The 21,226-nt window shown below is 39.6% G+C and overlaps 1 protein-coding gene across 3 annotated transcripts; it reads right to left on the bottom strand.

Moving 5' to 3' along the window:
* Nucleotides 1-721: 721 nt before the first annotated feature.
* On the bottom strand, nt 722-21,021 carry RNF32 (ring finger protein 32). Of its 3 annotated transcripts, none has more exons than XM_053359390.1 (9): nt 20,873-21,021; nt 17,420-17,500; nt 16,602-16,872; nt 13,882-14,024; nt 12,965-12,997; nt 11,665-11,789; nt 10,504-10,612; nt 4,361-4,528; nt 722-1,136 (listed from the first exon to the last, which is right to left on the bottom strand). In XM_053359390.1, exons 2-9 carry the CDS (start codon nt 17,498-17,500, stop codon nt 897-899), a joined length of 1,170 nt encoding a protein of 389 aa, XP_053215365.1. In that variant the 5' UTR covers nt 20,873-21,021; the 3' UTR covers nt 722-896. The 3 variants fall into 3 exon arrangements, with proteins under 3 accessions (XP_053215365.1, XP_053215364.1, XP_053215366.1); XM_053359389.1 differs by lacking the exon at nt 20,873-21,021 and adding an exon at nt 20,511-20,847; XM_053359391.1 differs by lacking the exons at nt 4,361-4,528; nt 20,873-21,021 and adding an exon at nt 20,511-20,847.
* Between the last annotated feature and the right edge of the window lie 205 nt (nt 21,022-21,226).

Genomic DNA, 21,226 nt, shown 5'->3' with positions numbered 1-21,226 from the left:
GTAGGGTACAAGTAATATAATATTATTTCTGTTTTGTGAGGAACTGACTTTATGGGAGAGAAAAGCTCTCTTCACGGACTAGGATGGTGGTTCTATAATGTGACTGCCTACAATGTGGAACAATGGGAATGACTCATGAACGGCAATTGCAGCAGGGAAGTTTCTTGAATGTTTTAGAACCCTGTTCTAAAAATAGGGATGGTGATGAGATGGAGCTAGCATGTATTTACATCCGACTAGTGAAACGCATGAAATGACCCCCCAGGTTGCTTACAGATTTGAGGGTTTGAGCCTTTCTTCCCAGTTTCAGTGCTTACTCCTTGGCAGGAATTGAAACCTCTCCTGCTTGGGAGTCTGTGAGGGACGAGATTGAACATGGTAGCCTAGTTGCTACTGCTACCACACTTGCAATGTCCTCTGCCTTCAGTCTCTGGTTTCGAGAAACTGGATGAAAGGGATGTAAATCAATGGCTATGTTTTAATTAAGGCCTGGTAAATCCTTCCCCCATAAATCTGACATCTCTTCCACCCCTTTCCCGATTATGGGAAAATACGCTGTATCCAATACTATAAAAGCCCATCCCACTCTGACTTGCCAGAAGGCCAGTGACAGCAATCTTTGGCTACTGACATAAACATATGCACAAAGGAAAAACTTGTGTGGCAGCTTTTGCTGAAAATGACAAGTAATTAATATATACTTGAAATATATTTATTTATTAATATTTCTATAATATTAATATTTCTATAATACACATTCAACTAAGGCCTACTCAAAGTGGACCCATTAAAATTAATGGACTTAAATTTAAACGGGTCTGTTCCAAGGAATATGACCAGCATTGGATACAACCCAATGGCTTTTTTCAGTTACCTTAAAAAATTATATTAAAACATTAGTTAAGTATTTTCTTCTGATAATGGGAGCGGCATAAAGGACATATGGGTTTTCCTCCCAAGGAGAAGTCTTCAAAAGCTTGAACACAGGTACTATGAAACATGTGTGAACAGGAGAGCAGAACGGTCTTGCTGGAGCATGATGGGTAGCTGGCTTGGGGAATTCCGTCCTGCAGGTGAGTGGGGTAGATGAGCGGCATAATGCAAATTGGGCAGTCAACTATGTCTTGCCGGAACGCCTGAAACAAAGAAAATGGTAAGCATAGAAAATACTGAACTGGCTTAATAGCAACACTTTGTATTCATACACAAAAAAGTCCAAAAGAACGTGAAAAAAAGAGAAAGAAAATTGGCTTTGAAATGTACATTTTTGCAACAGCTCTTAAGCTGACAGAACAGTTGAAACTGGAATTATGCTAGACTACACCAACTTTTGCAGCACTAAAGTCTGTCAGTCATTTCTGGTCAAATAATAAAATACTCAAAATGTTTCACTGATGAAAGATGGAGAAAATAAATATTTAAATGTAGTAAAGAGTTCTAGTGGGTTTGTAGGGTAGGGCAATATCTGGTTTTCAACATCACGATATAGCATCAGCTAAATATCATGATAAAATGTAAGGAAGTAGATTTAATAAAAATAAATAAACTCCCATAGAATATATTTAATACATTTTCAACTTATTTAAGAGTAGTTTAAGTGATTTACTAGTCAAGTTGCATCTGCTTCCCCACTCGGAGGTCTAAGTGGAATCTATGCATGCATAAGCCCAACTTCGACTTTCCTGGGAGTAAGTCTCAATGAATTCAGTAGTGCTTGCTTGTGAGTAGACACTCATTTGCTTGCATTGCTTACAGACACCCCCCCCATCATTCTCACATAGTAGCCAACTTCCATTTCAGCATAAGGCAGGCAGCTAAATCTTCTCCCCTCCATCCCCCTCCACAGAAGGGCTCCCCCAAAACCCCCATACTACCAATCTCTCCCTATTTATCAAAGGGAGGGAGGGAGGGCAAGCAAGCAAAGACTGTCTCCTTTACATAAATTTTTTTAATCTTCCTTTTTAATATGGAGGAAAGCTATTTAGGGGAAACCAACAACATAAACACCACCAGAAAATAAAAATGAAAACTCTACCCCCTCTTTTTTTTCACCAGTGGGGGGTGAGTGTGAGGGAAGAAAGAAGAGCTTTCCAGTTCTTTTTTACATTCTGTCTACTTTGCTGCTGGATCTTTGATTGTCTAGCCTGGAGGGGGGGGTGTTCCTCCTGGACTGTTAGCAGGCTCTGCATAATTAGCAGACCTCTTGGGCGAGAGCAGGAAGTTAGGCTTAAAGAGTTGGTTTGTGTGCTTGCAAGGGGTTACCAACAGCCAGCCACTCTCCTTATTTCTCAGTGAGGTTGAGTGAGAACAAAGCAGAGAGAGAGATGGTGTGGAAGATACTGGTTAAGCTTAAAGAGTTTGCTGGTTTGTGTGAGGGGTTTGGAAAGAGTGAAGAGTGAGAGAGCAAACAAAGCAGGAGAGCTGATGCCTGCAAAGTATCAGCTGAGCTACCCTCTGGGAAGCTGTCAAGTCTCCACCTTTTGTTCTCGGTATATTGCCTTGTTGAAACACTTATCACAATACCATTTCAATACCAGTATTTGAGATGGCAATTTATTGCACAGCCCTAGTGGGTTGTGACTATTAAGATCGGGTAAAGAATCTCTGGCCCACAAGCCTAATTTCTGCATTTATAAAAGTATTTCTGTACCATCATATAAAATATCATCGTGGTGCTCATCTATAAAATATAAAACACATTTAAAAACAATCCTTAAAGTGACTTGCTAATCAAATTAAAGGTAAAGGTAAAGGTACCCCTGACCGTTAGGTCCAGTCGTGACCTACTCTGGGGTTACGGCGCTCATCTCGCTCTATGGGCCGAGGGAGCCAGCGTTTGTCCACAGACAGCTTCCGGGTCATGACTAAGCCGCTTCTGGTGAACCAGAGCAGCGCACGGAAAGGCCATTTACCTTCCCGCCAGAGCGGTACCTATTTATCTACTTGCACTTTGACGTGCTTTCGAACTGCTAGGTTGGCAGGAGCAGGGACCGAGCAACGGGAGCTCACCCCGTTGCGGGGATTCGAACCGCCACCCTTCTGATCAGCAAGTCCTAGGCTCTGTGGTTTAACCCACAGCGCCACCCGTGTCCCTAGGCTAATCAAATTAATCAACTGCAAATACCTGTAGGCATGATAAGGTCTAAAGTCACAAGCAATGATACCTGTCGAATCTCTGCTGGAAAGTGTGCCATAGCATGGTAGCAGTGACACAAAATACCTAATTTTTAGCAGAGACTGGTTGGGCCTCTGAAACATGGACAGCAACTACAGCATTGGCCTGAATATAAGCCTCACTCCCCCCCCCAATTCTGACCATGAAAAGTTAAAATGTGGCTTAAATTCACGACCTTACAAAAATTGGCTTTTATGATATTGCTGCTGAAATAGACATACAGTAAAACGGAACAGGTGTGAGTGCCCACAGAATTTTAAGGGAGCAGCTTATATTTGGGTATTGTCTTTTTTTGTCCGCCCCCCCCCCCCCCCGATTTTTAAAGGTGTGGCTTATATTCGGGTGCAGCTTATATTCAGGCCAATATGGTAACTGCTCCTTGAGATGATCTCTCTGATCAAGCTGGGGTATAAGGGTTCAAGAGGTCCTTAAGGTACGTTCAAGACTCTGAATTTGGCCCATTCTGAGCGCACATACTTATCTGTCTACTGACCTAATATGATTACAGAGATCTCCTTATTTCCAAGTTTTGGTGCTAAGCACTACAGCTCTTAAAATCGGAGATTAGCCTGAACTTGTTCTTGGCGTGAAATCTGAATTGCCTGACCATATGATGTATAAGATGGATAGCTCTCTCAAAAATGGCCCATGGAGGGTGGGTGAGTTCTGATCAAGCCCTGGCACTGAAAATGGTTCCCTGAACTTGCTCAATGGGTTACATCACTAAGATGCCAACAGTGAATAGGATGAAGGGTTAATGCAACAAATCAGGTAACTACACTCTGTGCTGGACAGGTGGTAGAACTCTAAGGTATGTTATGTTAAAGATTCAAGAACAAGTTGGCATTGGCAACCACGAATAGCTGGCTTTGCTGTCTGAACAGGGCACACTGATAATTCTCTGTGCAGCGGTGTATAGTGGAAGCAGTTTTGGACTTGGGTCAGAAAAAGTAGTCCACCACTTTGTTCAACTCCTAAGCTCACAGGTAATGATGCAGAAGTAGCCCAGCCAGCCAATCCTCCCTCATGGGAGTAGCACATGCACATCACTGGAAAAGGGAGGATAAAAATGTAAATAATAGGTACAAAAAAGGCTGCTACCAGTCAATTAACACAAAGCACAGGAGGTAGAGTCAGTCTTTTAGCTAGGTTGAAGTAATACACATTTTTGTCTCTGAAACCAACCTGCATCTGTATCTTTTCCCATTCAACTTCATCTATGCCTGGGCCCAACTTCTTGTCTAGCTGCTGAAACACGTTTTGACTTTCAGCTACATTAGAATCAATCTCGGAGAAGAGTTCGTCTATGCGGGTATCGTATGAATTCAATAATCGTTGGCAGATCTCTGAAAACTGAAAGGTAAGACAAAGATTTTACTCCCATTGTAATAGGTTGCAAGCAGATCTGAAGAGTATATGAGGCATCAGTGCCAGGGTTGCCTCCCTTGCAGCGAGCTAAGACACACCCTTATGGCTTAAATAATGAATCCTATTCCCTATGCACATTACTAGCTTTGTATCTGCTTCTCACCCAGAATGTGGGGCCACAATCCAGAAGGTGCTCTCAATCAGGATTAGGACCCTTTGCCTGTTTTCTACCTAAAACTGCCCCAGGCTATTTGACACTGAATGAAGTTTCCTAAATATTTTTATTTATTTTATTTATTCAATTTCTATACTGCCCTTCATCTGAGGATCATAGGGTAGTTTTCCTCCTGTCAGTAAGACCAAAGTCAGTGTTTGCAATTAATCTATTTTTATTTATGAAACATAAATCTATTTTATTATGAAACATCCCAAAGTGTTCAGCAATAAAAACATTTAAGAAAACAATTTCAAATGTGATACTGATGAAAAATCTATAGTTAAAAGGCTTGTTGAAAAAGGTCTTCAACAAACACCAAAAATATAAATTTGTAATGTAAATTGTATTAAAAAATAAATTTTGGGGGATCCTAATGTTTTCCTTTCTGGACTGAATAGAGTGTTCCCACGTCTCCTTCCCTCCGGCACTTCCCCTCCTGGGGTTGGGGAACTTTTGGGAATGGTTTATGATATGGTGTTGTGGGCTGAAAACACAAGGAGAGGTGGCAGAAACCACCCCTTTCACTTTACATGAATGGATAAGCAATTTAGGATCCAAGCAGTTATATGTTTTCTTCAAAGGAAAGGTAGTTAATTAATGAATAAAAGGAAAATATCCTGTTAAAAAACTGGGATATCTTTATTTCCCAGAAAAGCTGTATGGAAAAGAATGCTATATTTAAGAAATTAATTTTGTATCTACTTTGTGACCTCTCTGCCCTTCAACTTGAACAACATGACAAAGTGGAGGCCTTCTAAATATTTTTATCAATATGTAAAGCACCATCAGTCACAAGTTTTAGGCAACGCCCAAGAACAAGATTAAATTAAAGATGCACACAAAAGCATTGAGGTGAACTTTGTCCACCCAAGGGGAACCCTTTTAAAGCAATCCATCTTTATGTCAGCAAATTGCTTACTAATGTGTTGACTTTAAAGTAAAATGAAAAGACTGGAATTTACAGCATATCAATGAATCAGTTGATAAGCTTTTACTGGTTTAAAATCCTCATAGCCTTGCTGCCTGGAGCCACATCAAGTTAGCAACAGAATGTTTGCCATCTCTATGTGATAAAGGAAGTCAAATGGCTAAACAAACTCATGGACCATTATGCTGTTTGGTGAGATTTAAATTAAAATCTTTGGGAAGAAGTCACATGGTGGGGAAGGAGGATACTAGAACAAGCTGCACTGTTTTACAAATAATATACCTAGCTTCTTAAACAATTGTCTGCATTTTTAGCTAAGTTTAAGATAATGCATTTGAAAAGATTTAATTACAGCCATAAAATATCTTACTTCAATTAGATGACATATACAAGCAGAGTTCTAGATAAGGATCAAAGAAATTCACTACCAAGCACATTGAATTCTAGGCAACACTTCACTCTGTGTATACATTGGTGTTAAAAATTAGCATAGCTTGGTTGCAGTAACCTTTTGCAACCCCTTTGATGTTTATTAGTAAAATCTTGAATGGATTAATAAAAAGGCTACTGTGCCACAGTCAGACAAATAAAATACATTCTACTTAGCAGTGCCATTTTAAACACAAGGTCTAACTGTAGAATTTCTTTACCAGTACAAAACCTGCTCCTTCTTTTGTGTGTTACTGCCAAAGGAAGTCAATATATATTTTAATACATTTTACTCAGCCACCTTTTTGAAGCATTTTTAACTGTGTGGTTCTTTAACTTTTGAAAAGGTAAGACTTCCATATTAAAATGCTTTTTTGCAATCTAGAAACACCAGTTTTGGAGGATCACAGGGTGACATTACAATCTTATGCATGTTTACTCAAAACTAAGGCATGCAAGGATTGACTTCTAGGTAAATGTGCAGAGGATTGCAGACTAAGTGCCTTAAGAAACTGATATTTACAGTGCAATCCTATATGTTTACTCAGAATTAAGCCCCACTGATTTGGATGGGACTTACTTCTCATGTAAGTGTACTGGATAGCTTTGAACCTACAGTGATTAATAGCGTGCAGAATCAGCCATAACTTTCACTTGCTAGTAAAATACTACAGTATTTTTTGTATATATCTAATGAAAATCTGTGTGCATCTTCCTGGGTGCTTGAATTATAAATGATAAAACATATGAATAAACCGAGTTTCTCTTTAACTATGAAAGCCATCTTGTTGTTTCTGCAGGCTATGTTTTTTATCTTCGAAGTTGCTTAATCTATCAGTAGGTACTTGTAGATAAGGAATGTGAGCAACACAGATGATGCTGATAAGGACACATGCTCTTGATTTGTGTCATTCTTTTGGTCTGCATGAATGTATCCAACAATGGCAACATCATGATTTCATGGAACAGATTAAGTGGTAAGGGACTGGGAGGGGCTGGTTGGCAGGAGGCAGTACCTGTGTTTAAATTATTGTATCTTTGCATAAGTAGCAGCTATATGAACAAGTCTTGTGTCCCCAAATACAGCCACTTCACTCCCCCACTTTTGTGAGCAAGCAAACACACCAGGAAGTAATCAGTTAATTATTGTTTCTCTATCCATTTTCTATATCACTTTCAAATCAGAAAACTACAGTTAACTGCTTTGGAAAAAGCCAAAATATGAAGCCAACTTCAAAATGCAGCTTGATATCCTAGCTTGCTCTAAAGCCATTAACTATAGATTTTCTGACAGAAAGGAAAATATAATTTACCAATGACTTTCTGGTTTGCTTGCTTGTTGACACAAAGAGAAGAGCATATGAGGGCAGAAGGCTTGTTCATAGCTTTGAGACATATTGTATAGTGGAAAGTGGGGTTCAAATCCCTTAAATATATTAATATTAAATATTAAATATATTAATAATATATAAATAGCTAAGTTTATTACACCAATTGCCCATGTGACCATTATATCCATACCTAACTGGATAAAGTTCATACCGGTGCAAGCAGCTATGGCCCTATATTTTTCAGGATCAATTTGAGTGCCCATGAGACCTTGAAGTGTACACATATTAAAAAGTATATTTCAAGTGAACAACGAGGCTGGACAACTCTGAAAAGCAGTGTGGAATCTCTGATTCAAAAGTGGAGGGCAGTACATGAATAGAAACAACGGTTTTCCATAAGGAGAACTGAATGTGAATGTGTTATTTTTTGCAGACAAGGACAATTGGTTATTACTACCTATCTGTCCATCAAACCTAGCAAGTTGAATGGATGAAGCAGAGTGAGTTGCAGGTGTTTCTTACCCCACTCCTGGCATAGCATTAAGTCCATGAGAAAAGAACTGTTCATGTATACAAAAGAAAACAAATTACACAAATGCCAACTTTCCTAGTCTCAGGAGTGTTGCTGGAACACTCCTTCATTTTCTCTTGTCAACTGAATTCTGCTCTATACCAGGATAGAGGAGGGAAAGGGACGCCTTCTTACTCTTTGTTCAAGGACAGTGTGTAGACCACATTGAGGGTATAAAATACTGTCCTGCATTCTGGTCCTTTTAATAAGACTAGGTCAGGGGTCTGCAAAAAGACAAAAAGAGCCACTTGGACCCGTTTCCGAAGAAAAAAAACCTGGGAGCCGCAAAACTCGTCATTATAAAAATATTTTTTTTGTCACTTATTATTAACAAGTTACCTTTTTTTGTGTGTGTGTTCTTCATTCCCCTTCAAAACAGTGACCAGCGTACATGCCCCCTTTCAATGCAGTGACCAGCGTACATGCCCCTTACAATGTAGCGGGCGGGCGGGCGGGTGACGTCGGGACGGTGCATGACTAACGCACGCACCGCCCCCATGCGACGTCACAGCCAGTACAGCGCCCGCCACAGTAGGGAGTGTCGGGGCGCACAATGCGCCTCCTCCCCTCGCTAGTATCCATCCCGGAGCCGCGGCAAAGGTGTAAAAGAGCCACATGCGGCTCCAGAGCCACGGGTTGCAGACCCCTGGACTAGGTATTAGAGCAGGCCTTTTCCCCCACAAGTGGCCCATGGATCAACTGCAGTTCCTTCCATGGCTATTTGCAACTTCCTGAGAACTTCCTGGCAGTGCAGAGAGAGGAGGAAGAATATGTACTAGGACTGAGGAAAAAATAGAGACTAAGAAAAACGAATTAAAGAGTTAACAGTTACAATGTAACACCGTTAATATAATGATGCTGCCTCTTATGTACAAGTCATCTGAGTGGTTTTAGTAGTGTGCCCCTGTGTTAGAAAGAAGCAGCAAGGATATGGCAACTAAGGAAGAGTTGGTATGGTTGATCAGATTTTTTTAAATAATGAAAACAGAAGAAAATCTTTAGAAGGAAAAGGCAAAGTTTACTTTATGGAGGGTCTGAGGGGCCTGAACACCTATTGTCGTGTTTTTGTTGAAATTAATATGAAAGCTTCCTTGTATGTGAGCTGTGTCAGTATTTCTCAGCCAGGAGGCATCCCATCTCCAGGGGCTTATGAAGATATTCTGTGTGTGTGAGGGTATTTCAAAAAAAATATGTACAATAGAAGTAAAAAACTGAACAGCATGAAATTTCCATCCATTTGAACGTTAAAATAAAATAATTAGGGAAGTTGGGTTTGAAGTTAGTGGTGGGATTTCTGTACAGTGGTACCTCGGGTTAAGTACTTAATTCGTTCCGGAGCTCCGTTCTTAACCTGAAACTGTTCTTAACCTGAAGCACCACTTTAGCTAATGGGGCCTCTTGCTGCTGCCGCGCCACCGGAGCACGATTTGTGTTCTCATCCTGAAGCAAAGTTCTTAACCTGAGGTACTATTTCTGGGTTAGTAGAGTCTGTAACCTGAAGCATGCATGTGTAACCCGAGGTAACACTGTATTAGCTAAAATGGGGCATCAGTTAAAACAGGTTGAGAAGCACTGCTCTAGATCATGGCCAGCGACTACGATTATGCAAGCTGTGGCTCAGCCAACTTTTCTTTATATTTAGCTTTCTACCTTTAATTCCATAAGTGCATATTTTCAAGTTGTACAGATTGCATTTTAAGATTAAGACTGAAGCTTGATTAACATGTTACGTTTTGATGTGATAAAGTCACCTTGAGGTGATTTCCCCATATCAGTTTTGAGAGGCAAATATATTGTTTAAACATGCCCTCACATGGTGAGAGCTGGTAATTACTGTGACACAGTAAAGCATTGAAGCAATTTTTTTAACTAGGTGTGGGAAGATTCAAACCACGCATCTTAGATTGTAACTGATGCAGTAAAGTCAACTCAGAGTGATTTTGCTGCATTGAAAAGCAACATGATTGAACCTGAAAGGTCAGAAAGACAGAGAGCATGATGGGCGAGAGGACATGGTTTCTTACTGTCATAATCATTGTTTCCTTTTGTTACAATATACATACCGTATTTTTCGCCCTATTGGACGCACCGTCTCCCGCAAAAGCCTACAGGAGGAGGGCACGCCTTCCCGCTGCCCCCCAATCTCTGGGGCAGGCGATGGGGGAAGCGCTGCTTTCCCCACCGCCAGCCTCCAACCCGGGTTGGAGAGTAGCGGGAAGGCGTCGCTTCCACTATGTACTGTATAGGAGAAAAAACACACCAAAGAACACTTACCTGCAAGTTGGGCTAAACATAAAATGCATTTCCAGGAAAAACCCAGAGTATTTTAAAATATTATCAAGGTGTATTAGGTTTCTATTGTATAAAGTATAACTTATTCTGAACAATTAAATAAATGCTGGACTTGTTTTGTTTTTATAGCACTATAATTTGAGGTTGAGGAATCTGGGAACATTGTTAAGAATTAAAAAATGCTACACATACCTTTTCTTCAAAGAATTTTTTCCTTAATTTGGCATCTTTTGGAGGCACTGTTTTTCTTAGCTTTTTATACCATTTCCTAACAATATGCCCCCGCCAAAAAGCTTGAATTCTGTAGCAAGAAAAGATACAGATTAAAACACCCAGAATGAAGGCTAGAAATAGGGCTTTGCGAGCTTTGGTGGCTCCTATCTTGGGACTAATAAATAGGATGAAAAAAGAGCTCATTTCTGTCAGTGGTGGCTACTTTAGAGGAATGGCTCTCTATTAAATGGAGCCAAAATTGCTAAGCAAATTTATGTGGCCACCATGCATCCAGAATGCATTTGCACCCGTTATTGTTTTTCGTCTTCCACCACTACTAGACTATGACAGGCTTCCACCACTACTAGAACATAGCCCTTGACTGCGAGCTCCTGACTAGACACTTCCATTTTTTACTATTTCACACCAATTATTGCTACTACAAGTTAGAATGATTTTCTATAGGTAGAAACAGTATTATGGTTTTTCTTTTATCTTTAAAAGCTTGCTAGGAGGTCATTTGGTTTCGCATACATCTGCCATCAAAAGCAGTGGTGTCCAAAGAGGGCCAGATTTGATGAAGTGGGGGCCCACCAAAGTTGTTCAGCATTTTTTTAGGATTGAAGTTGTTGAGCTATGAGGATTTTACCCCGGGGGGAAAAACTGCCACAGGGGCTGGATTAAACCAACCGGCAGGCTGAATTAGGCACCTGGAACGGACTTGGGACATGCCTGATCAGAAGCAAGATTTCCCAAGAAGAATAATTTCTAGTAGTTTCATAGTAACTACTATTCCACTGCGCCAGTAGAGGCACTTGCATGAACCACATGGTCTGGAATGAGCCTGGCAAATGATTACACATTTTCTGAGCAAAATCAACCTTAATCTAAAATTAACTTAGTATCTGGCTCAAAGTGAAAATTTGCATAGAAGCTTTGCATCTCTGCTTAAATATGAGACGATTAAATTGTAAAAATTAAATGTTAACCATTAAAATGTAAATAAAAAAAGTTAAAGTATCATTCTCTAGCTCTGGTATGACATTGCACCCATCACTGTGTAGTGTCTTCTGTGTATGAAGATCTTCCAATAAATGTTTCTCAGTGAAAACAGTTTTGTCATTTGCCAGTCATCCTTACCTTGTAGCACACTTTATTTTAAATAGGTGTGCTCCATCATGAATTACTCGGGTCTGATACTGGATCTTTCTACACATTGGACAGGTCTTTTTACCTGCAAATCTTTCAAAAGCTTTCAGGCATGCCTAGAAAAATAACATTCAAGTTTTACCTTTAAATCTGCTTGAAATGTGTTTCCCTCACCACCCCACCATCTTTATACATATGAGTTTGTGGGTACAATTTATGCAAAGCTTGCACAGGAACTAGCAGCAGGGGAAAGCGAATGTACATGATGCTAAAATTCTGGAAATGTGTTATTTCAAAGTAATGGAATTGGAATGCGGAGAGGAGTTTCTACAATTCCTGATCTGTTTCTGTTCTTCCTATACTTCCATGTTGTCTAGGCACTTTTTGCCATCCTTATTAGAGCACTACTCAGACTGCCAATTCCAGATTTACTTTAATAAACAGTGTTGGCTCTTTAAAGAGGAATATCAGAATATTAATAAAATAATATATGTAATAAAATAACTATGAAGCAGCTAGAGTAAATAAAGAGCCATGCATAGTTAAATGTTGCAAATTGTTTATTCTTATACGCAGTTAAATCTTGCACATTGTTGATTCTGATACACTTAAATGGAATGCAACACTAGGTCCACTGACATAACTAGAACCTCAAGAGTGTATAACTACATGCAATTGTGGTACGTTTGCCTTTATATATATGAATGATAACATTTCACAATAAGATAAAGGACACTGATCCATCTCGCATGTAAAGCTAAGTCAAACCATGGCTTAGTGTGCTCTCTTGGAGATCACAATTACTTTGTTCATTCTTCAATCCTACCATGGAGAACTAAGCCATGGTTTAATTCAGCACATCATCTGAACCTGGGCTCATGGTTTATCTTGCTTCAGATAAGCTATGCTCTGTAAACCAAGATAGGTTCATGATTTACAACATGCCATTGTTGTGCTGAGGAGACAAATCATGAGTCTGGGTTTGGGCAACACACTAGGTTGAACTGCAGCTAAGCTTACAGCAGCAGCAGCAGCAGCATCAGGAACAGAGGAGGAGCAAAACAGCCAGAATCTTTTCTCCAGGCGTTCATGTATTCCTGCTAAACCATGGCTTGGCTTAGTGTTACAAGAAAGAGCAACTATCTCAAAACAGTTTATCCTCAAATTATTTCAACTTGTGAATCTTAGAAACAAAAGCCTGACTTCAACACTTTAAATTCACATTAGTTCTACAATGTACAAGACTGTTTTGATGCACATTTCACTTTTAATAAACGTAGGGTTTACTTACTTTGTGAAACACATGAGAACATGACAGCAGCACCTGTTAGGAGAGAATAAAATCATATTGTGAAACTTAAAAATTCAAAAAATATATACTACTCTTGGTATAACTAGTGAAAATTGCCAATGGCATGTCAGATAAGTAGCTTTCATTGAAGAAATAGAATATTTAGGGCTCAATCACAATTTGTAATTCTTTATCTAGCAAAATTTACATTAACCATTTGGGGGAATTGGCTAGAATAACAATCTGCAACTTCAGATCAAGAACAAAAAGTTGCAGTAACTACTTTGAAAAATTGTTTCCTAACCTATATTGGCTTTCCCTTTCTTAAAAGCGTGATTGCAAGCAATTAAGAAATTCTACCTTAGTACAATCGAAATTCCTAAAAATGATCCTGAACTCTGCTCAGGAAATGGTGTGGTGGTGATAATAATAATAAAAACTTATTATTATTATTGACTATAATAAATAAACTTAAGGATCTTCTTCTAAAGTTTTTCAACTCCTGTGGCCTGCTTCTCTCCCCCCCTCCCGGTTTACAAAAATGGTGCAACTTTGAGCTATTTCACAAGGCCTAGACCTGAGCTATTTATAGTAGCTACACAAGGTACTCTGTATTAAAAAGCATGTTCCAGCTCTTTGTTGACAGAAGACTTCTTGGGGAAGAGGAATTCAATGATTGCTCAGGAGTAGCAAACTATTCCATTCTCTCAGAAACGTTGGGAAGTGATCCAACTTTTCCTATGCCCAACTTCAGCATACATTCTATCAACACACATTGATACAAAAAGACCCTGTGCAGTGGCAAAATGATATAATTTAAGTTTTGCTATCCTCTCCCAGTGCTTTGACTGTGATTCCAGTCCATATTTCAACATATTCATAGGATAGCTGACTTAATGCTAAGACAGACAAAATACCTGTGGCTGAAGTGCAAATTCTTCTCTGCATATGGCACAAGGTTGAACTGAGTCTCCTTGTTTTATGGATCGTTGTTTCACATGCTCCCATTCCTCAATGGTTAGTGGCATGGCAGGAGGTTCCACCAACCCAAGTTGCTGAGCTATAGACACAAAGAGCAAAATATGGTAATGACATTGACACACATTAAAGCTTTTTCCTCATGGAAGCTTTCCTCCTTCTGTGTACACAAACATACATCCATATACCATGCCAGCACAGGTTTGAAAATAATGGCTCCAATGAAAGTAACAGAATAATAGGCAATCAGTGAATTAAACTTTATTTGTCCCTTTTAAAAACGGAATTCTGTTGGACAGAGTTCTTTCAGACAGTGTGCAGGCTGGCTTTAGTCCCACAAGAAACCACCAAAAATTAATGCTTTGTGCATGTGCACATATTAAATTTATTACTAATCTGAATATTAAAATCTACATTTAAATGAAAAATTAATTGATTTGTTTTATGAACCCCTAAGTCTCACTTATTCAGAGTGGCAGATGTGCCATCTGAAAGCAGCACGCAACAGGTAAACTATATTTTTTTCAGGCAAGCAAAACCTCTGACAACTCTTCAGCTGAAGTTACTGAGAGAATATATGCAGTGCAGGGTGCAAATGAGCAAAATCCTGAATCAAAATTAGATGGTCAGAACAAAATTAGATGGTCAGAACATAGATGGTCGGATAGGATACATATCCTATCCCTATATGTATATTTGTATTTACCTACAGTAGCACGGAAACCATTCCATGTTATGACTTACAGACAGTGCATTAAACAATTAAACGAATGCAGACTGATCAACTGATTGTAAATTTCTTGGAACTTGCAGGCTTATTTGTTTGAACCAGCAGAAGGTGTGATTCTTGCAAAGTGAAGAATTCACCGTTCTACCTAGTATCTTGATCATCAAGCCAGTTCAATGAAGTGTTCTTTGAAGGCAGTTATTAATCCTTTTTGCAGTTGTGAAAGATGTAGCAGGCTTTAATGTTTCTGAGAAATCCTTTGTCATCTATGAATTGACTTTCCTCATATATTGCACAATAGCAGCAGCAAGCCCAGTTTGGGCCTATACAGTATGACTGCACCAGAGATTTGTGGGCATGTCCAATCTGGATCTCCCAATTCTGATGGCTTTTTATTTGCCTGGGCATTTGCTATGCAGCTTAAAGGTTGGGTGCAAGTGCTTTAAATACACAAACAAATGTAAGATGCCTTTTTAAAAATGCAGTTGCAATATTAGCAGAAAGAAAGCTGCAGAAGAAAGAGATCCAAGATGTAGGATGATGTACGGAAACCAAGATCTTAACATTTTTTGGCAGGGTTGAACTATGAAGTCCCTTTGCCCAGAGAATTATGTGATTGCATACCTACATATCTTAATGAGCTTCCAGTTGCAGACTTCTAAACATACCTGTAAGTATCTAATGTGCTTGCAGGATTAGAGTGTTAAACCTCTGGAAATGCTTGAGTCACATTTTTTAAGTGCCGGGGGAAGGGGTTGAAAGGGAAAGAAAGGCTAAATGCTTTTCTATTATTGGGTTAATAAGAGTGTGCTACAAACTTTAGGAGTCAGAAAAGTGTAGACATTTGAGCTGGGCAGGCCTTCCTGATTGCCAGATAATATAACATGTTATCTCATGGCAATATTATGTGTTGCCTGTGCAACTCCTGTTTCCTGAGGCAGGATTCTAAGCTTCTGCATCCATGTGTTTTTATTATGAGACACGTCTGCTTCTTGATTTGAAGTGTTTAACTACAGGCATTATTCATGGGTTTGCCCTAAAATCATTATGAAAACATAACTTGTAAAGTTTTGAGCAAGGGGGAGGTAAAGGTTAAGTAAAAGTTTTATGCCCAGACTAGTAACTGCCTTTTGAAAAAGCAATAGTTGCCCAAGTGCTTATCCCACCTGCAGTAATAATACAACTCTAGATGGTGCTAATACAGTTTAATTGCACTGTATTTTCCGTTCACTGATATAAAGAACTCTCTTTCAAAAAGTTATTTATTCTGGAAGGATTGTCTTTTGCTATTCTTTATCACAGTGGCAATTTACATATATGGGTGAGGAGGAAACAATACATTCTTTTAAAGACATTGCCCCTTAACCCAAAGCCACTATTTTAAAGGATGAAGTCACACAGTATATTATGCATGCAAGTAAGTCCTAGCCTTCGTGAGATACCTCTTTGTGTTAGCAAACATAATGAGTGAACACAATTATCAAAGATATAGTCAGCACCTTATGCGGTTTCCCCCCTCAACCACTGTAATTTATTACTTTTCAACTGAAGGTAATCATAGCCATATCAATTCACAAATTAGGTTTTCACATCCCTACCATTTTTTTTTTTACTCTTAAGTCTTGAAATGAATTAGCCTTGGTCTTTACAAGTTTTCTTCTACTTATCCTATTTAAAACCTCCATGCTCAGAGACAGTATTTTCTCTGAATACAGTATTTTCTGTAACTTTTCTCTGAATAGTAGATGCTTAGGCAAACCAGGTCAGGCTATCTTTGTGCCCTGCTCATAAGCTTCCAAACAGTGCAGACTACATGGGTCTACTTTTAAGGACAAGTAGGACTCTTCTTCTGCTTTGTTGCAATATGGAAAAAAAATACTTATTATAATTTAATTAATATTCTTTCAAATAACACATTGTAACATAATTTACCTAACGTGAGAGGCTGAGGACAAGGATCAAGAACATACTCCTTTTCTGGATCTTCATTTTTTTGTTGGTGCCTGCTTGTTTTCTTTAGTCCAGTATCAACTACTGCTCTGACTGTCTCCTTCTTCACAGGTTTGTATGAATTCTTTTTACTCTGTGTCTTTGACTTAAAAGGATCTGCTAATGAAAGATTCTGCAGCTGAAGATTATGTAAAATGTGATCTTGTAATGCCACGGCGATAAGTGCTACAGAGTCTCGTTTGGAGGAACTCCCCTAAATAAAGTTTCATAATTATTATTATAAATTACTTCTGTATGTGTACGTTATGTACTGCATATTAAACAACAAAAGAAATTCAGCCCTTAGCCAATGATGGTTTTTTCACTTGACAGAGGCTTTATACTCTTACAACTCCCATGCTTGAAGTCTTACTAATATACAATTACCATAATATGAAACCTAAGATTGATGTTTGACACATCCTAACTTTTACTTATATAAAGGCAAAAGAAATCTTTGATTTATCATTTATATTAAATAAAATAGCAGCAATTTTTAAACTTTTAATTACTGAACCCATAATTATTATGTGCAATAAACTCATTATGAACTATAAAAGTTTGACATGCCTAAACATATTTTGTTTCGATGTAATTAAAAACCAAACCTTAGGCTACTCTTGCCTTCCAAAGCAACTACACATTAAAAAAACCCCATGTCAGTAGATAATATTCTACATACATCAAATGGGCCTATTTATAATACCTTATTGTAAAAGTTACATTTTTTAGCATGTTTTACAACCATACAATTCATGCACCTTGCTATACTTTGTTTGCATCATGGAACTGGAGGCAATGATGATTTCGTTATCTTCAGTATGGAAGGATGCTTCACTCATCTAAACATTTGATAGAACAGACTGTCAAAACTGTGTCCTAAAACAACAAATACAAACACTAGAGAAGTAATTGGAATGATAACCCAAAATATAATGTGTATGTAGCACACTGGCACATGTTGAAGTTGCTCTATGAGACAGGTGGGGCCAGTCTATTATGCCATGAGTCAGTTTCAGCATCACAGCTGAATGCTATAAAACAGGCATGCCTATTTCTGGTGACATATGTGGTGGACAAAAAGTCTTCAGGAATATATTTGGAAGAGCTGACCTCTCAAAGACTTAAGTGAGCTCTTATAAAATACATTTCTCAGTTCTTCAATTGTTCCAACAGTTTCCATGTCACAGGTTTAACATTATTTTTCATTGTTGCTTGGCCATCCTAGATGGTTGACCAAAACCTGAAGCAAGCTGCTTTCTTCTAAAATGTTTCAAATAGTCTACATTTTCTATTAGATAAAAAATAATTTATTAACTTAAGATTTCCTCTTGACTTCTTCTTTAATAATATTCAAAGCATGACTGACTAGATGAGCTACTAGTTCCTTTATTCTTCCACAATATAAAAATCTTCTTTCTTGATCATCTTCTGTTTCTAATTGTCTCCTAGTACTACCTCTACACTCACTTATGGTATCTTCTTATTAATCAGAAACCTTGGCCTCCCCATTTGCTAATCTTTGCTGTAACCAAAAATCTTACTTTTTTTTGCGAATTATCTGTAAATATGCACCACATTACTATCTTAAGGATATAATTCCAAGCATAGTTACTTGAAGTAATTATTACTTTAAATCAACAGGACGTGCTCCAAAGCATGGACAGGACTGAGCAGCAACATTTAATTAGACAAACTCTAGTAAAAGATAATTGCAACTAAATCCCTTTGAAAGCAACGGGATGTGAGTTTGTTGTAACTAAGCTAAGCATCATTTCTTTCAGGGGGACTTCAGAACAGACTGTTAGTGGATTGTGTGATTGTGTCCATTGTGGTTTTCCCTCTACTGGCACCCAACACCCCATAACACTGTGCTTTATTTATGATTCCTACTTCGATCACCCCCCTCTACTTCCCTCTATATACAACCTCTTAATCTTATGAACACATAAGATGCATTAACAAGAATTCAATTTTATCCTGATTTTTTAAAAAGCTCAAGTACAATGTAGCTCTCCTCCAACTGTCACTAAACTGATCAACAAAAACATTGTCTGGCAGGTAACTAGTATTGCATTGTGCACCTGCCAGACTGGCTGGGCCAGGCTATGTCCAGATGAATGCTGGGAAGCCAGTGGCCTTCTAAATATTGGTGTACTCTCACTCCCATCATCCTCACGTCTAAAAGGCCTCTAGTCAGGGGAAATGAGAATTGTAGTCCACAACATCTATAGGGCAATAGGTTTCCGAGCTGTGCTCTATACTACTTCTACCTGTTCATATTTTTCATCACAGCCTTTTAATCTACATCTTCCTACTGAAGCTAAGCCTAAATAAAGACATCTGAAATGGATGTATAATCTTCCTTTGCCATCTTCCTCTTCTATAGCAAACTTGGGAATACAGTATGTAACTTCCTTGGTGCAGGGGACTCTTCATTTTACTGTGATACCAAATAAAAGTTTGATTTGCTTTTTATAAAACTGATTCTTCCTCTGGGTTCCTCACTTAGATACCATAATGCCAGAAGGTTTTTCACGCTCCTCCCAACTTTTCCAACTTTTAAAAATTTAAAATTAAATTTAAATGTTTTTACTCACTGATCCCATAGGTCCCCAGCTCTAATACTGTGGTGCTAAAAGGTTTATTATTTTTTTTTAAAAAACCCAGTCCTCTAGAATCTCTCCATTTAAAAAAAAGGTCATTGTGATGCCAATCTGTGTTGTGACCTGTACCTTTGTCCTTTTCAAAATAAATCAAGAATTGGCCCTGTGCATTTTGACATGCAGCCTCTGGAGTTCTGACCATGGGTGCAAAAGTTTATCCAACCCTGGTTTAACAGCAGGTTGTCTTAAATCAGGGCTCCCTCTGGTTGTTGTTGGAATTCAACGGCAACTAACGTTCAAAAAATGATGTTTTTACTGATCATTCTCACAGGTCCCTTGCTGTGATTCCAAAAGGTGAGTCGCACCCCTGATTTGTTATCTTGTCATTTTAAACCAGGGATCTCTCTAGGTGTAGTTGGACACCACCTCAGCTAATGGTGAGGGGAGTTGCTATGCCCTTATAAAATGTGGTTTTTTTTGAGGGGGGGGGGGCTACTGGCTTGTTGTTTTCATTTTTATGATGTATTTTGTGGTTTTATATCTTGATTTTATTCTGTGAACTGCCCTGAGACCCACAGGTAACGAACGGGCTGTATATAAATTCAATAAATAAAAATAGAGGGCTACATATTTTCACATCCCAATTATTGTAAAGCACTTTGAGCATGAATCGCATAGCATAAATGAAACAGAAAAACTTTACAAAGAGTCCAGTGGTGTCATAGGAGCAAACTCCTAGGGGTTGAGGTCCCTTTGCTCCCCCCCAATAAATTATTTGAGGGTTCCCTCCCCCTCCCAAAGTTGATGGGAATTGCCTTTCGAATGGTTTGTGCATGCATCGTGTCAAGCGATCGAATATGCAGGGCAGGGCTTAACTGCCCCCCACATTTTATTCAAGTTGGCACCCCTGAGCGGTTAGTTAAGAGCATGGGTAGGCAAACTAGGGCCCGGGGGCCGAATCTGGCCCGTGGACGGTCCAGGAATCAGCGTGTTTTTACATGAGTAGAATGTGTCCTTTATTTAAAATGCATCTCTGGGTTATTTGTGGGGCATAGGAATTTGCTCTTTTCCCCCTCCAAAATATAGTCCGGCCCCCCACAAGGTCTGAGGGACAGTGGACCGGCCCCCTGCTGAAAAGGTTTGCTGACCCCTGGTTAAGAGTGTCCTATCAGGACAAGGGAGACTTTTTCAAACTTCCACCATCAGCCAAGCAGCTCACAGATGGTGACCAATCTGCCGAAGTTACCTCACAGGCTTTTCGTTAGGATAATGGGGAAAGAGGACGACGTGCGCTGCTTGAAGCATCTTGGAAGAAAGGCGAGATGTTGGTTTTATTTCATTTAACGAATTTTTACCCCGCTCTTCAGAAAAGAGTGGAGGGAAGGCTCCAGAGCGGCTTACAAACGGCTAAAGAAAAGTCCCTGCCCTCAGGGTTGTGCTACATAAAAGAAAAGGAAAAAGGGTCAGGAGGGAGGAGGAAACAAGCAAACTCTTGGATATGAATGATGAAATAAACAGATTAACAGTAGTGCCCCCGCTCCGGATTTCCCCCCTCAGCTTGCCTGCCTCCCGCGACGTTTCTCTCCCTCGCCCCTCCAACACTCGGACCTGGTCAACCGCTCTTTTCCCCCCCTCAGGCTCGGCCACGCGCCCGGTTGCTAAGCGACCAGGCTCGCCCAAACAGACTGTGTGCCCGCGCGCGTGTGTTTTACCGAAGAGCGCGGCGCGCGCGCGCGCCCACCGGCGACGGAGACGGTTGAGCGCGAAAGATTCGTTGTGATTGGAGGTTTCAGCGCACGCGAGCGACCGACGGAACGAACGTCTGCAGCGCGCGGGAGGAGACGCAAAGCGGCGAGGAAGAGGGAAGGCGCCGGCGCGTACGCACCTCTGGCGGTGGGCGGCTCAGGTGGATCCGGCGCGTGGACGCTGTGAACGCTGCTGCTGCTGCTGCTGCTGCTGCTT

This window comes from Podarcis raffonei, chromosome 12, assembly GCF_027172205.1.
Source record: "Podarcis raffonei isolate rPodRaf1 chromosome 12, rPodRaf1.pri, whole genome shotgun sequence".
Taxonomy (NCBI): domain Eukaryota; kingdom Metazoa; phylum Chordata; class Lepidosauria; order Squamata; family Lacertidae; genus Podarcis; species Podarcis raffonei.
The sequence above is the reverse complement of the archived record's forward strand: the minus strand, read 5'-3'. Positions and strand labels throughout refer to the sequence as shown.